Source organism: Bacillus rossius, chromosome 13, assembly GCF_032445375.1.
Source record: "Bacillus rossius redtenbacheri isolate Brsri chromosome 13, Brsri_v3, whole genome shotgun sequence".
NCBI classification, from domain to species: domain Eukaryota; kingdom Metazoa; phylum Arthropoda; class Insecta; order Phasmatodea; family Bacillidae; genus Bacillus; species Bacillus rossius.
This window is the reverse complement of record NC_086340.1, coordinates 47788548-47802759: the sequence shown is the minus strand read 5'-3', so window position 1 is coordinate 47802759 and position 14212 is coordinate 47788548. Positions and strand designations below refer to the sequence as shown.

The 14212-nt window shown below is 36.5% G+C and overlaps 1 protein-coding gene across 1 annotated transcript in view; it reads left to right on the top strand.

The window, feature by feature from the left end:
- LOC134538543 (beta-glucuronidase-like) overlaps positions 1-7553 on the top strand; it is a 53797-nt gene extending 46244 nt beyond the window's left edge. The window contains exons 10-12 of the mRNA XM_063379958.1: positions 712-888; positions 4983-5118; positions 6665-7553. Coding sequence (XP_063236028.1) covers positions 712-888; positions 4983-5118; positions 6665-6858 — 507 coding nt within the window. The 3' untranslated portion in view covers positions 6859-7553. The remainder of the gene's footprint in view (positions 1-711; positions 889-4982; positions 5119-6664) is intronic.
- The last annotated feature ends 6659 nt before the right edge of the window (positions 7554-14212 follow it).

Below are 14212 nucleotides of genomic sequence, written 5' to 3'. Positions count from 1 at the left end.
ATTGTCAATATACTGTAAAATGATTGCAAATTCCTAGATGGTGTTTTATTTAAATTGTACTACATCTACTGTCAGAGTAGTATTTAATACATACTACGTCATCAAATTCTTGAAATAGTATATTTAATATTTTGGTTCGGAAACTCATTAAATAGCACAATTTTGCAATTAAAATTCAAAATTTTTCCGGGGGAGGGAAGGAATTGCCTCCTTCATTGGGATGGCTAATTTTTATTCCAAGTATATTTAAAATTCCGCTCAACATGCTGCTCTTTTAAACACGCTGCTTAAGTAAAACTTATAGTACTACTAGAGACCCGAGCGAAATGAAGGTTTTCAATTTCTAAAACAACCCATTGACAGTCCTCCTATTCTGAATATGGAAGAGCTTACCAAACCATTTATCTTACAAACTGATGCATCTAGAATAGCATTGTGGAAATAAGTTCCCTGAGGGGGACACATGACTCCTAATGAAACAACCTTATAATAGCTTCTGGATTGGCAAATATTTAATATTTTCAGACAGATTGAATTTTAATATTTATATCAAGATTGGTATTATAAAATAGTCTAAAGAAATTACCTCTCTCCCATAAAATTTTAAATACATCCAAAAACCTAAAAAATAGATACACTATCCCTACTCTCTTGTACACGCCTATCGCAGATTACAATTTCTACACCTTATGAGAGTAAGAATGATTGCAGGCTTCTCAACTAGATGTGATCAGCTTGAACGCCTACTTTGGCTGGGACAGCACCTATGGCCGCCTAGATGGCATCACGCGCAACTTGGAGAACTTGGTCCACGACTTCCACACGAAACACAACAAGCCGGTGCTCGTGACAGAGTATGGTGCAGATGCTTATCAGGGACTTCACAATGTGAGTACCTGCCCACTGTAACCAAGATGTCGTTACCAGCAGTAGCGGATCCAGAGGGGGGGGCTAAGGGGCTCAAGCCCCCTCCAAAAGCATCTGGGTTCACTATTGTTTTAGTGTTTGCCTTGATAAAGCTTAGCCTCAGCTGGATCAAGCCCCTCCCAAACCAAAATCCTGAATCCGCCAATGGTTACCAGGGCTGGTGACACAGAGTAGTGCAGATGCTTATCAGGGACTTCACAACGTGAGTTCCTGCCCACCGTAACCAAGATGTTGTTACCATGGCTGGTGACAGAGTATTGCAGATGCTTATAAGGAACTTCATAGCCTACATGAAGTTACCACAGCTGGTGACACGGTGTAGTGCAGATTCTATATCAGGGACTACATAGCAAGTAACATTGCCATCCATAACCTATATTTTCCTACCAGTGCTGGTGTAACCTATAAAACATAGATGCTTAAAGAGACTTAACATCATAATTAGTCGCCCTCCATAAACATCATTAATGCACTCATTACCAAACATGACGCATAAGCAGATCAGCAACTTTACAGAATGAGTATTTGCATTTACAACCTGAATTTCGTAACAGGTTTTGGTGATAGAAATTTGGGCAAATGCTAATAGAAACTTCTCTTAATGGAAAGTTTCCCTTCACAAACTAGTTTTAGTTTCAATTGCTTGTTATTAAATAATGCTGGTGCTTACCGGAAACTTTATATCATAATAGTCCTTTATAGCCTAGATTTATTTTAACCAATACTAGTGACAGCGTGTACTACCAACACTTACCAAGAATTTACATGATAAGAAGTAGCCCTCCGTAAACTGGATGTAATTGGCAGAGTTCATTACAGTTTATGTTGCTGAAGATAATCAGGTACTTAGTAGAATGAGATTTAGTTTTTAAGAACCTCTGTGTTGCTCCTGGTGCTGGTGCTACTGTAAAGCACAGATGCTTATAAGGGATTTCAGAGCATCGTTACTAATTCTTTGTGGCATTTTATAGATAAAATGCTAACCAGTGACTGTACAATGCTGTAAGTATCCCTAAACTTAAATGTTGTTATAATTGTTGGTGAATAGAGTAGGTATAGTGCAGATGCTACATGTTACAGCCATTCACACTCAGGAATGTTGTTACCGATCCCAAATGCCTATATGTTGTCATTATTTCATAAAATTGAAATTGTTACAACCATTTTAATAGTTAGAATGATTATATTTTCTAAACGGCAATGAAGGAAATGCTACTTGTCGGATCTCGTAGTCCACTTCCATGCACCTGGTAGCTCGCTCACAGCCACAGTGTGGTCTCCTGCTAGGGGGGGGGGGGGGGTGCCGGAAATTAGGTATTTCGGCACTTTTTTTAATTTTCATAATTTTAAATTATTTTTGGAAATTTTATTTTCTATATAATTTAGTTACAAGAGGGTGATTTACACTTTGTTAGGCTCGTGTACTCTACTTAGTTACACTTTGCGCCAGTGGCCCGAGGCACATTTTCTCAGGGACCAATCTGATCTTTTGCAAGCCTAAAGACGTCGTTAGCAGCCCGGATGACATTTCTCCCGCTTACAGTCACGCCCGCAGGCCTGTAACATTATTTCCCTGCATGACTAAATTTGCCTACAACTCTTCCCGTCACGCATACGTCTTAGGTTCACACATAGAAAGTCACGTTAGGACGCTCTTTCCCAGCCTCTTTGCGTTTTTTGTCCACACTCACCTCCAATTCCCCCACCCTTTGGTTCTCAGAATTTAGCCCTGGATCATTGCCCTGACGTGAACTCGCCAGGCAGTGGCCGACTTCAAGGACGATTGGCCACAGAAAAAAATATGTGCAAATATGGACCACACACGACATCTAGCGGCAGAAATAGTAACTTCTTCTCTTGTCACCAGCTCGTGGAGCTAACGCCCGCGCCACCTAGTGGCGACAATGCTAACCTTCCTCTTTCTTCCCCTGTACGCCGCCAGAGAGCAGCACTGACTGCGCCATTAGCCCCAGTCTGTAGCAGACGCCTCGGGCGAGTCGATCCTTTTTTTGTTTCAGACACCCCTCAACAAGTAGCGCTAAAATCGGCCAGTGCTACCAACTTCGAGACGTCGAAGTCAGAGTTTTTTGTGATTCCCACTCGGAGAACTTCGGAACCTTTCGGTCCGGAGGCCCTAGTCTCCCCCCCCCCCCCCCCCCCCCCCCCCACCCTGGATTGAGCTATTCCTTTTAATTACGAGACATGGCCCTTCCGCGGACACTTTGCGTCGCGATTCCAGACGGACTGTTTTAGGTTATCGGCGGATTGGCGAGACGCACTACTAGACTTCTGTCCGACCGTAACCAAAGATGTAGTCGATTAGACAAGGGATGCTATCCCTGTAAATTCTTCAAGTAGTTTAGTCCGTCTGTACAGTACACAGCGTAGTAGTTATCTCTTTTAAATATTTTTTTTTGAAATGATGGAAATGTCCGCGCCTCCCACGTTTCCGCGATCTTCAGATCCGGACTTGCTACACTTCAGAACCTAGAAGCCAACAACCCTGCCTGACAGGGTCCAAGAGCCGGATGCGGACTTAGTCGCATTTTCACTTACTTCCTCTTCAACAAACAGGTGCCCTGACACCATGTTAACTGCTGAACTCCGGCCAGCAAACATCCGACCTCCGGTGCTACAGTATTTATGAACCTTTTTGGAACAACCTTTAAATTACTACGTTCGGAGAAATAAAAACTATATAACACTTTCGTTCTGGACTTTCACCATCAGTATTGGGATTGTTACCGCTTTGTATTTCTTTTTCTTTAATTTGAGTTTATTTCTGTTTAATTAAACCTTTTATAATCTAATTTAGGGCCGGCCCATATTTTTTTAACATATCCGAGAGCTCTTTTAATTATATAATTGAAATTGTATTTTAACACATTTTAATATCTGTTATAAGTTTCCTTAAATAAATACCTGTGGAGTAATTATATTCAGACAGAATCACACCCTGTTTCTGTTCATTTCTCATGTCCTTGTGAAACTAAAAGATCCACCGTTACAGCAGTGTGTGATGTTTATGTTAGTATTTATTTTACCTACACTGCCTCAATGTAACAAAAATTGTACTCGGCTCTTGAGCCATGCGCGCCGATACTAGTCACATTAGTTCCATAGTTGGAGCACGACAGTCGCCATAGTTATGGTGGGCTCCCTAGCCATAAACCTACATAATTACGGTTTACTCTTTGTACGACCGTGAACGTCAAATAGAAAACTGAGAAATACAAATACTTAAAACGTACACATTTGCAAGAGTACCTACTGGACCACTACTAAATAATATAAGCAAAAATCAGAAAAAATCAAACTGGTAAATACAGATCGTTAAATATAACTCAAATATATATCTTAGCCAAAAATACGTTAGTGCATAGAGTTAGAGAGAAATATAGAAGCGCAATAAAAAGCTAATAAAATAAGAAAAAGAAAAATTTGAGGCGGAGCACACCTCATCTATTAAAGATAAATACCTGTCATATAATCACGTAATTTTTGACGTGACGTCTAATAAATCGATGAACACCAGCTGCACGCACGAAAGTGTCCCATTACGCTCATTGTACTCTTGCGCCGCATCTATCTCTCTTCCACTCGATTGGAACAACCATCGATTTGACTTTTTCGAGGCACGTTAAACTTGAAATACTCCCATTCGTTTCCTACTTTTCCAATCATCGTCCTATCCTTAACAGAATAACACAAGATTGGAAGAAGTTAAATAGCAAACATGTATAAAAGTTATAGTTCAAATAATCTCTTCATTTAAGCAATTAAATTGTTGATTTCATTTCACTCCTTCTTTGTATCCATACAAAATACTGATAATTCGATAATAATGATTCAATTTTATTCATAAAAGTTTGCAATCATTTCATCAATGTTTTGTTATGACGTCACGTTAAATCGACTTTACAAGCAATTTTTTTGTGTGTAAAACATGAAATATCCTAATATTTTACAAGTACAATGTAGTCGAGTGAATCATTGGAATGACGTGACTGTTTCATGGCATTATAACACAGAAACACAATGCTTGTTGCCCGCAGCTGCCCGAGGCCATGTGGTCGGAGGACTACCAGACGGCGCTGCTGTCGCGCCACTTCCAGGCCTTGGACGCCCTGCGCCGGGGCGGCGGCCTGGTGGGCGAGCTGGCCATGTTCTCCGACTACAAGACACGACAAGGCGAGCATCCATCGCCAGCTGAATCACTGCTCGTGGCACGCGACTAGTTTATAACATTATGACATCAAAGGTTGAATTCAATGATGATTTGGCAAAAATGTCATCAGAAAGACTGGATTAAACAATATGCTGGAACCTCCAGGTCTCAATTTACTTGACTTGATCGAATGAAATAACATTCTTTGTGTTTTTGTTTTATACACACACATATTAAAACTTTGAATTACACCTTGGTGACATTTCGCAAAAGTTTTTTAATATATACCCACAATTCTAACATTAAAAGTTGTTTCCAGTTTCAATAAGAAATTTATGTAAAGTAGTTTACATATTGAATGAACTGCTATTTGCAAAATAAATTTGCACTTCAGTTGTGAAAAAAAAAAGTTTACTGAGTGTCCCGCTTCACTAGTCGCTTTCGCCACTGCCAGACAGATGTGGTCGAGAGGTAGGAAAGGGGGGGGGGGGGGGGGGGGGGGGGCCACGAGCTAGATGTGGTGCTCAGCTAGACGTGGTCACTGCTGTCGGTGTTAACACACATTGTCGAACACACGACCTCAGGCATAACCGACCAGTAGATTGCTCGTTCACTCGCTTGTTCTCCCAACTAACTTGCAACACGTCCGGCGCTTCACATTTGGACACTCGCTCTCACTGCTAGCGACTGTCACCCGCTGAGCATCAACAACCACACGTGGTTCACTCGTTTGCCGAGTCCTGTTTTACTCCTCTTGCACAGGCAAATGCCTGCCTCTCTCGCGCGGCACCTAGCTCACCTGGACTACTTACGCTAGTGTATAAAGTCCAACTAGAGAATGTATGGATAATGAACAAAACTAAATATAATTTATATAGTTTATTGTTAATTATTACGTTAAGGTAAACAATCGCAAGGTATCTAGGCCCAGATGTACTCGGAGCCCCACCTCAAAATCATTTAAATGAAAAGTTTAACTAAAGCTTTGTCTGTCTAATCCTTTAGTTACATTAAGTCCAGTGCTTAGAGCCTGCATTAGAATGCTCACTACATAATGCATAGGCAAGGCTGGCTGGCAGCCCGGCAGGAAACGACTAAAGTCACCCGTAAAACTACCCGTGCCATTCAAAATTAATGCGGACAAAGTGTCCAAGTTCCCGACCCCCGCATGGTGGACTCTTTTTCTACTCTGTCCAACTTTTCTTCCGGATCCATCCCTCTGTTTCCCGTAACCAACCCGCACGAATAATGCATGAAATTTTTGCATACGGCATGTAAGTTCCCAGGGTTTTCCCAGTGTCTATGCAAGTTTTACCTGGGCCCAACTTATCTAGTTTTAGTCTAGAATAGTCAGTGAGGGGAGTCAGTCATGGCACCAATCGCTACCGTGGCTGGCCAATCCCCTCCTGCATGGCTAATAACCTACATGATTAGAGCGTGTAGGCTTCGGCCAGAGACGCACTTAGTCTATCCCTAACCCACACCCCTCCTAAACACTTTGTTTTTAGTTAGGTTAGGAAAAAAAATTGCATAGGCACACAGTCTCTAATGAGACGTGCTCTGTTGCAGAAAGAACAAGAGTGGATGGCAACAGGATGGGTGTGTTCACAAGACAAAGGCAGCCCAAACAGTCCGCCCACATGCTCCGACAGAGGTACTGCGCTCTGGCGGAGATTCTGGACAACGCAACTCTGCCCTCAGACGTCAACCCTTACATATCTGAGAGCGCAAGCCTTCTGTCTCTTGTCAAAACGGAACTGTGATGTTCATGGAAAATATTTGTAAACATTACTAACAATTAAATAAGTCAATTTTTTTCAACTACTACACCAATTTAGTCTGGTAAGTGGATTTATTATTAAACATTTATAATTTAACTAAAATTCCCCCCCCCCCCCCCTTATTTGGGTGTTATAAAAATATAAATCACTAAAGTGTTTACTCTTAGTGAAAGAAATCATGGGAGTGGTTTTTTAAGTACCAAACCAGGGACAAAAGTTTTGAATGTAGAATGAAATTACCTAGTGTATTTCGGTTTTAATTGTTTTATAATTATGGACTAGTTTGTTAATAATTTAATTTTCATAATAAATACCTTGTAGGAAGCACAAAGAGCTACTGGTTTGAAAATTTTAAATAATTTTTCTGTATTTCTGAATACTTAAAGGATAAAATATATTTCCAGTAATAAAATTCACGATTCTGTCAACAACAAAAACTAAAAACTTATGTTTCAAAAAACTACCTATTAAAAAATATATAAGTACAACCTTTCAACATTTTTTTCAATTAATTATTTCCAGTTTTTTTCTTACCATGAAAATGTATATATAGTATTTTGTCTGATGAAAAAATAGTGAGATAAGAAAACAAAAATTGGCTACAAAATAACTCTTACTATGGTAATAAGAAATCATCAAACCCAAATTAAATAGTAACAGACAGGAGTGCTAACATTCTAAAGCAAAAAATAATAGTATATATCATGTTAAGTGAAATATTTTATAAAAATTTTCTTCAAAAATTGAGACATTTTGCAAAAACATTTATTTTATTTTTTACAATTGCTTTAGTTAATACATTTTTAACCAATTTTTTTTGTATAATTTTGCCCAGTTGGCTGCAAATATAAATTATTATTGTGCACATGTAAACACATTTTCTAAAATTTATGATTAAGGATCACTATATTTTACAATATATTGGAAACTGTTATTTTACCTATATAAATTTGTGTACCATTTAAATTTGTAACACATTTGCATATTTTTAAAGTGAATATTATAATATATAAATCATCTTACTGTAAATATAAGATTTTGAAATTAATAATTTTGAATGTACTTCAAATGTAATGAACCTGAAATTAAAATATTACAAAATTATTAAATCAAATATAATTGTTCTTAATTAATTTTTATAATGTATAAATGTTGTGTAAAAAAATATTAAGTGAAAACTCCACTGAGGTATCCCTGTAACAGCAAGGCAATTAGAATCAAGAATTACAATTATGTGTGTATGTATATATATCCATACATTTATAATAATCATTATTTTCACTAAAAAATTGGTTGTCTGTAAAGTCGGTTTACGGACGATAGTTTAACGTGACAACGTCATAACAATACATTGATGAAATGATTGCATACTTTTATGAATAAAATTGAATAATTTTTATTGAATTACTAGCTGACCCGGCAGACTTCGTACTGCCTAATTAAATTGCAATAAAGTCCTGTCAAAATGATTTGTAATGTGACATTTTTTTTTCCTACATATTTTATAGTCGGGGCAAAAAATTCTTCTGAACAGAACTGTCACCCTGGTGATAGGGTGTTGTGAATAAGAAATATAATTAAATAAAACATATAAATAAAAAGATAAATAAAAAAATAAGTAATCTCTTTATTGTTAATCACGTGAAACATAATAATTTTTATTTTCATTGTAGTGCATGATTAGATCGGTAATTAGCTTGGTTTGTAGCATTTCGGGTTCTTCTACCTAAATTGATTCGTCGAATAGGAGGCATATCTATATTATAGATTATTTTGTCACGTGCAATAATTAGCGATCATAGGTAAATAAACACTGCACAAATCACTATATAGGTAAGAATTTGTTTTGTGTATAAGTTGACAAAAGCAAACTCATTAGGGTAGGTAACCTAAGATCCAAGGAAAAAAAAAACACTGACATTGACATTTTTTTGTTGTTTCAACTTTTTTTTAATTTGATATGACTTGGAGTCAAATCCTTCAAGCTGTATTTCAAATAGGGAAAAGAAATAATAAAAACTTAAACTTATGAAATACTTTTGGTAACGCTGGTTTTGTTTGACTGATGTAATGACTTGAAAACTGATGCATTTTAAAGTAAAAGAAATGAAATAATATCGCGAAGCCGACCAAATTGAACTATTCGATTTTGGTTTTTTTTTTTTTTTTATTTATCTGTGCTCCAACGCACACTGTTTTGATAGATATGATTGAACGTTGTACTGAGGTAATAAAGTGCAAATTGACTCTTTGACGTTAGGAACATACCTACATTGTTTAAACAATGAGTGCTCGTTTTAGTTAGAAAACGTTTGTATGGGAAAAAGAAAAGGGCTGGTTTTAGGGTTTTTCCGCCAATTATTCGAATTTTTCTCGCCGTATAAACCATCTTTGAACTTCAACGAACATTTAAAAAAAAAAATTGGCCAAATTAGTCCAGGCGTTGTTGAGTTATGCGCTTACCAACACATTTTGCGATTCATTTTTATATTATAGATCACTATTTTGTATGGATACAAAGGAGTGAAATGAAATGTACAGTTTAATTAATAAATTCTTTTATTTGCATTCATTAATTCAAATATATTTATTGCTTTTGAAATGTTGCGTGCGCCGTATTTATTTTTACAAGTACAAAAAAACTTCGCAGTTGCCGGGATTCGAACCGATAACCGTTAGATTGGAAGTCAGCAGTTATATCCGCGCGGCCACGAGGCCATACGCAATAATGAAAGTTTCAGAAGTTATATATATAGTATTTATAAAAATTTTGTTCACGGTAGGGGAATAATATTATTTCGTTTTTATAACACGATTTTATAACAAATACGCATCGCAAATACACCAAACTTATTTATAATGTGTTACAATATTTTTTAAAACATTGTGCAAAAGATCCCGGGTGTAATTTGAATTATTATGTGTAACTGTAAAACACCAAAACATATTTGAATATTCAACATTACTTTTAAATAACCGTACCGATTGTGCTGAAAATTGGTGGACGATTGTTAAATTACATAATATTAATAATTCAAACGACGAAAATATGATTGAAAAGTCAAATCGATGGTTGTTCGAATCGAGTGGAAGAGAGATGCCATGCATGCGTACAATGAGCTTGAAGAGAGATGCCATGCATGCGTACAATTAGCAAACAGGACACATTCGTAGTGGGACATCCGTAGTAGGACACTTTTTTGTGCGTGCAGCCGGCGTTCATCGATTTATTAGACGTTGTCACGTCAAAAATCTTTGATTGTTTTATAACTCTAACTACAGTAGCCAAAAATTTTTTTAGTATAATACCTTATCAAATATATAAACAAATATTTCAAGTAAATCAGATTCTAGGTGCCAATTACCTAGTTTGAAGGAAATAGTTTTTAACATTGTTATGGGATGAGGTCCCTTCTGGTGGCTGGATTTTTAATTCCAGAGTATAAATACATTTATAAAAAACACACTCCATAGTTCAAAAACACACTTACCTACAGATTTTAAAGTTTTTAAATATTTAAGTTGTAAATGTTTTATGTAATAAGTTTAATTATCTGTACTGTAACATTTAAAATGTTATAAGTGCCACCACTTCTAACATTATTAATAAATAATGGATATTAACAAAACAATTCTTAAATGAACACTGTGTTTTATCTAAGTAAAATTAGACTAACTCTTACAAAGAAAAACTTTGTAATAAAATAAATATGTAATATTAATAGCCAACAGAAAGTTCAACTTTAAGAGGCAATCAGTTTTTCATAGAACCTTGTTATGTTCCTTATCCTAAAAAAACAACTATCCTTCAGATCTTTCTTCTTTTCCTCCAACAGTTTCTACACAAACAGAAGTCTTGGGAGTGGCATATTAATGTTCTCTAATGTTACTCCTACCTATATGGTATAAAATCACTTTGTTTTCTTGATCTGAATTAAACCTGGTCACACATAAGTCAATTGAATCGGTCGAGGAAGTCCTGTTTTTGAAAACCACTTTCAGCAATAGCTAAAGTGGCTGTTTTTTCCATATGCAACAGTAAAACGTTCACTGATCTGATACTGACAGTTCTTCTAGGATGATTCTTCAGCAGTTTGGTTACTTCTTGTTCGTAACAGGTCTTGAGAGGCCGTAAAACATCGCTTCAAACGGTTGTAACAAATGTGCAATGAGGATGCAAACATAACATCGCTATTCCATTTTCTTTTGCATATGTCAGCACATCCACATATTTACGAATTGAATGTCCATATACAATAAGGAGTATTTGGTTTTCTTGGGTAGGCTTGACAAAAGATGAAAAATGCTTCATCATGCTGGGGAATCGTCACCTGTCTTCCAACCACTTTCACACTTGTGCAGTGCCCAAGGTTCCATGAGGACCATTGCCTGTTAATTCTTTTTCCCAGTTGTTACGTGGAAAGATCAGAGCAGTCGTAACCAAGCCAACAGGACTCATACGACTCACCACTGACATGTAAGCCCCGCTCTGTGCCTGTTATAGCCCCCACCTGTTTTTCCTAAGTAGCAAATACTATTTTGGTTTTTTGAAATGTAGACACGCTGGATTCATCAACATTTACTAATGCTATGTTGTGACTGTTGAGTCTCTTGATATGTAATGAAAAATTTACTAACTTGCTGTTTGTTGAAAGCCATCACCCATGCTACAGTTGTTGCATCAGGTTTCCTTAAAGATGTATCCGGATGATGCTTCGTAAAACCTTGTATCCAATCCCAATCAGCAATTTTCTTTTCTCAGTTAAAACGGTGAGTTAAGGCATTTCTTTCTGCTAGCTGATAAACAAGTTTTCTTACTTATGTGCATGTGAGTCCAAATTAACGGGATTCTAAAGTTTCAAGTAGCTTAAAGTTCACGTTCTAGAGCTTCGTCAAATGTGGGACGAAAACAACCCAAACCTTTGTTTACACCATTGAAGAATTTATTTTTGTGTTTTGCTCTTCCGTGGTACATTAAATGTCTTTGCAGCTAGATGCAGCCCATTTCTCCCGTGTTAACTGCATCTATAGCTCTCTGCATTGCCACTTCCTCCCAGGACTGTCAGGAAGACTTTCTTTTGTAGCTTCCAACCATGTGTGGACATATCCAAAAACTTAACTGTGAAACTTGATACTGTAAGGTACTTATGCTAGGAACAATTTTACTTACAACTCCACGTATTTTAAAAGAGCAAGATACTGCAAGTAGCTACTTTAATTGTCTGTATTTATTAGGCATTTTGTTCATAAAAATAAATTTTATAGCCTTGTTTTTGTAGATTAGCTGCTAGCCTTTAAATCATTAATAGCTAAATTGTTAAGTTAAGCCTAGTAAAATATGTAAATTCCTAAATTTAATATATATTTTAAAAAACGAATGCATTCCATAACATGGAAAACATGTGGGAGAACATTCGGGTAAAATGACTTACTGCATCATTTTACTCTAATTACTGGTGTGTAATTTTACTCAATTTGCAAGAATATTTTAACCTCGCCTTATAACTCACCCAGATTAAACTTAATAACAAAGTATTTAGTTCAATAAATAGCAAAAATGCTCACTAACATATGAAAAAAGATGGTTTTTAAAATAAATCTTATAATAAATATTAACACAAACATGCACACAATGCAAACATTTATTCCAGGGACTTTTATTTTATTCCATCCTCACACAGCTACGCAGCCACCATACAGACACCATTTGCAGAGAACCATTACAACCAACCTTGCTTTCCATAGACTCTATAATATTATGATCGTCTGAGTGTGCAGAGTGGCAATACACCTACAGTGTGTGTTTTTATCCTAGCATGTCATTTTAAGCTGGTCGCCCCTATCTGAAAAATCAACACCATCAACCCACTATCAAGTATTCGGGTCCGTTGCTGTGGAGTTGTAACTTATAATATGATGAACTTATGATCTGTTTTCAGGATCCTGAAATACATGTACACTTGGGAAATAAGAGAATAAGGTTTACAATAATATTTGCTATGTATATAAGAGAACAAGGCACTGGCTGTACCACACGCACATCGCTAGCGGGAGGCCCAAAGTGTCAGGAGAGGAGGGTGTCAGGTGGTGTGCATGTGTTTCTCTTATAAAAATACATTTTAAAAACCTCATCCGAAATCAAAAGTACTTTTCGGCCCTCAGCCAATTCTTAAATGCTTTTTGTAAACAAACCCCACTTTGATATCTCGTAATTTTCAAATTGGGTTGTTTTTTTCTGAAGCTCTGTGTGCCCTGAGTGTGTCCAAGCAGACTGTGCCTTAAAAGTTTTCTTAGAAATCTCTAATTTTTTTTTTAAATGGTACCTATTAATATTTTTAGGTTAGGTTACAATATGAGTGTTAATGAATCCATAAGTATAATAACTTCCAAAAAACAAATGAATATTTCAAAATTGCACCTAGAAATATTATGTATCAATGTAAGTAAAACTACATGCCTACTTAGTGAATTTCAATGACACATAAATGCAATACTCGCTACATCTTGCATATATACATTTTATCAATTTTAGCAACTTTGGGAGAAAAAATTGTTCAATTATGCATTTTTTTATGCACAATGTAAGTACGTGACAGAACTCGTGAATTACGACCAGTACAACATTAAGTAATGTTTAAAATAAATAGAAATGTCAAAAACTGAAATTACAGTTTGGGATTTCAAAAAAGACAAGAAAATTATTTAAAAATTCGGCTGTGAGAGTTTATCTGAATTAATTGGTCACCACAAACGCACGTCTTAAAGTAAACTTGTTGCTGGCACACAAATGCCATGTGTTTTGATATCAGCTTGGAGTTTTTCAAACCATGAATTGATTACCTCTTTATCAAAATACACCTTATTTTAACAGAAAATTCCTATGATCGCATCAACAAACTAACTTCACCTGATAAAATACCATAAAATTTACATAATAAGCTTTGTACTCACCTTTCTTATTCCAGGTGCTAATTGTTTTCACAAAGATGTACGATGCCATGCAAGTACTAAGGCTCACTGCATGGAACTGAATAATATCACACCGAGACTCAAGGACAAACTTCAAAGGTGCAAAATACGAACTAACAAAGGCCTGGATTGGCCAGAAGCACTGGAGGGGTGGATGTAACAGCCTATCGCAAAGGGGAATCGCGGAATATGTAAAAAGAAAAAGTAGCAGTTGCTGTTAGTCTTCAAGCGCGGACTTTAAGTGGAGTTGTGTCGGTAGCGACACGAACGCATCAGAAGCAAACATTTTTACAATTACATATGTGCAACTTTAAAATTTCCATAATTTGTAGAATTTTCCCAGACATTTCTCACAATTCCTTGACAT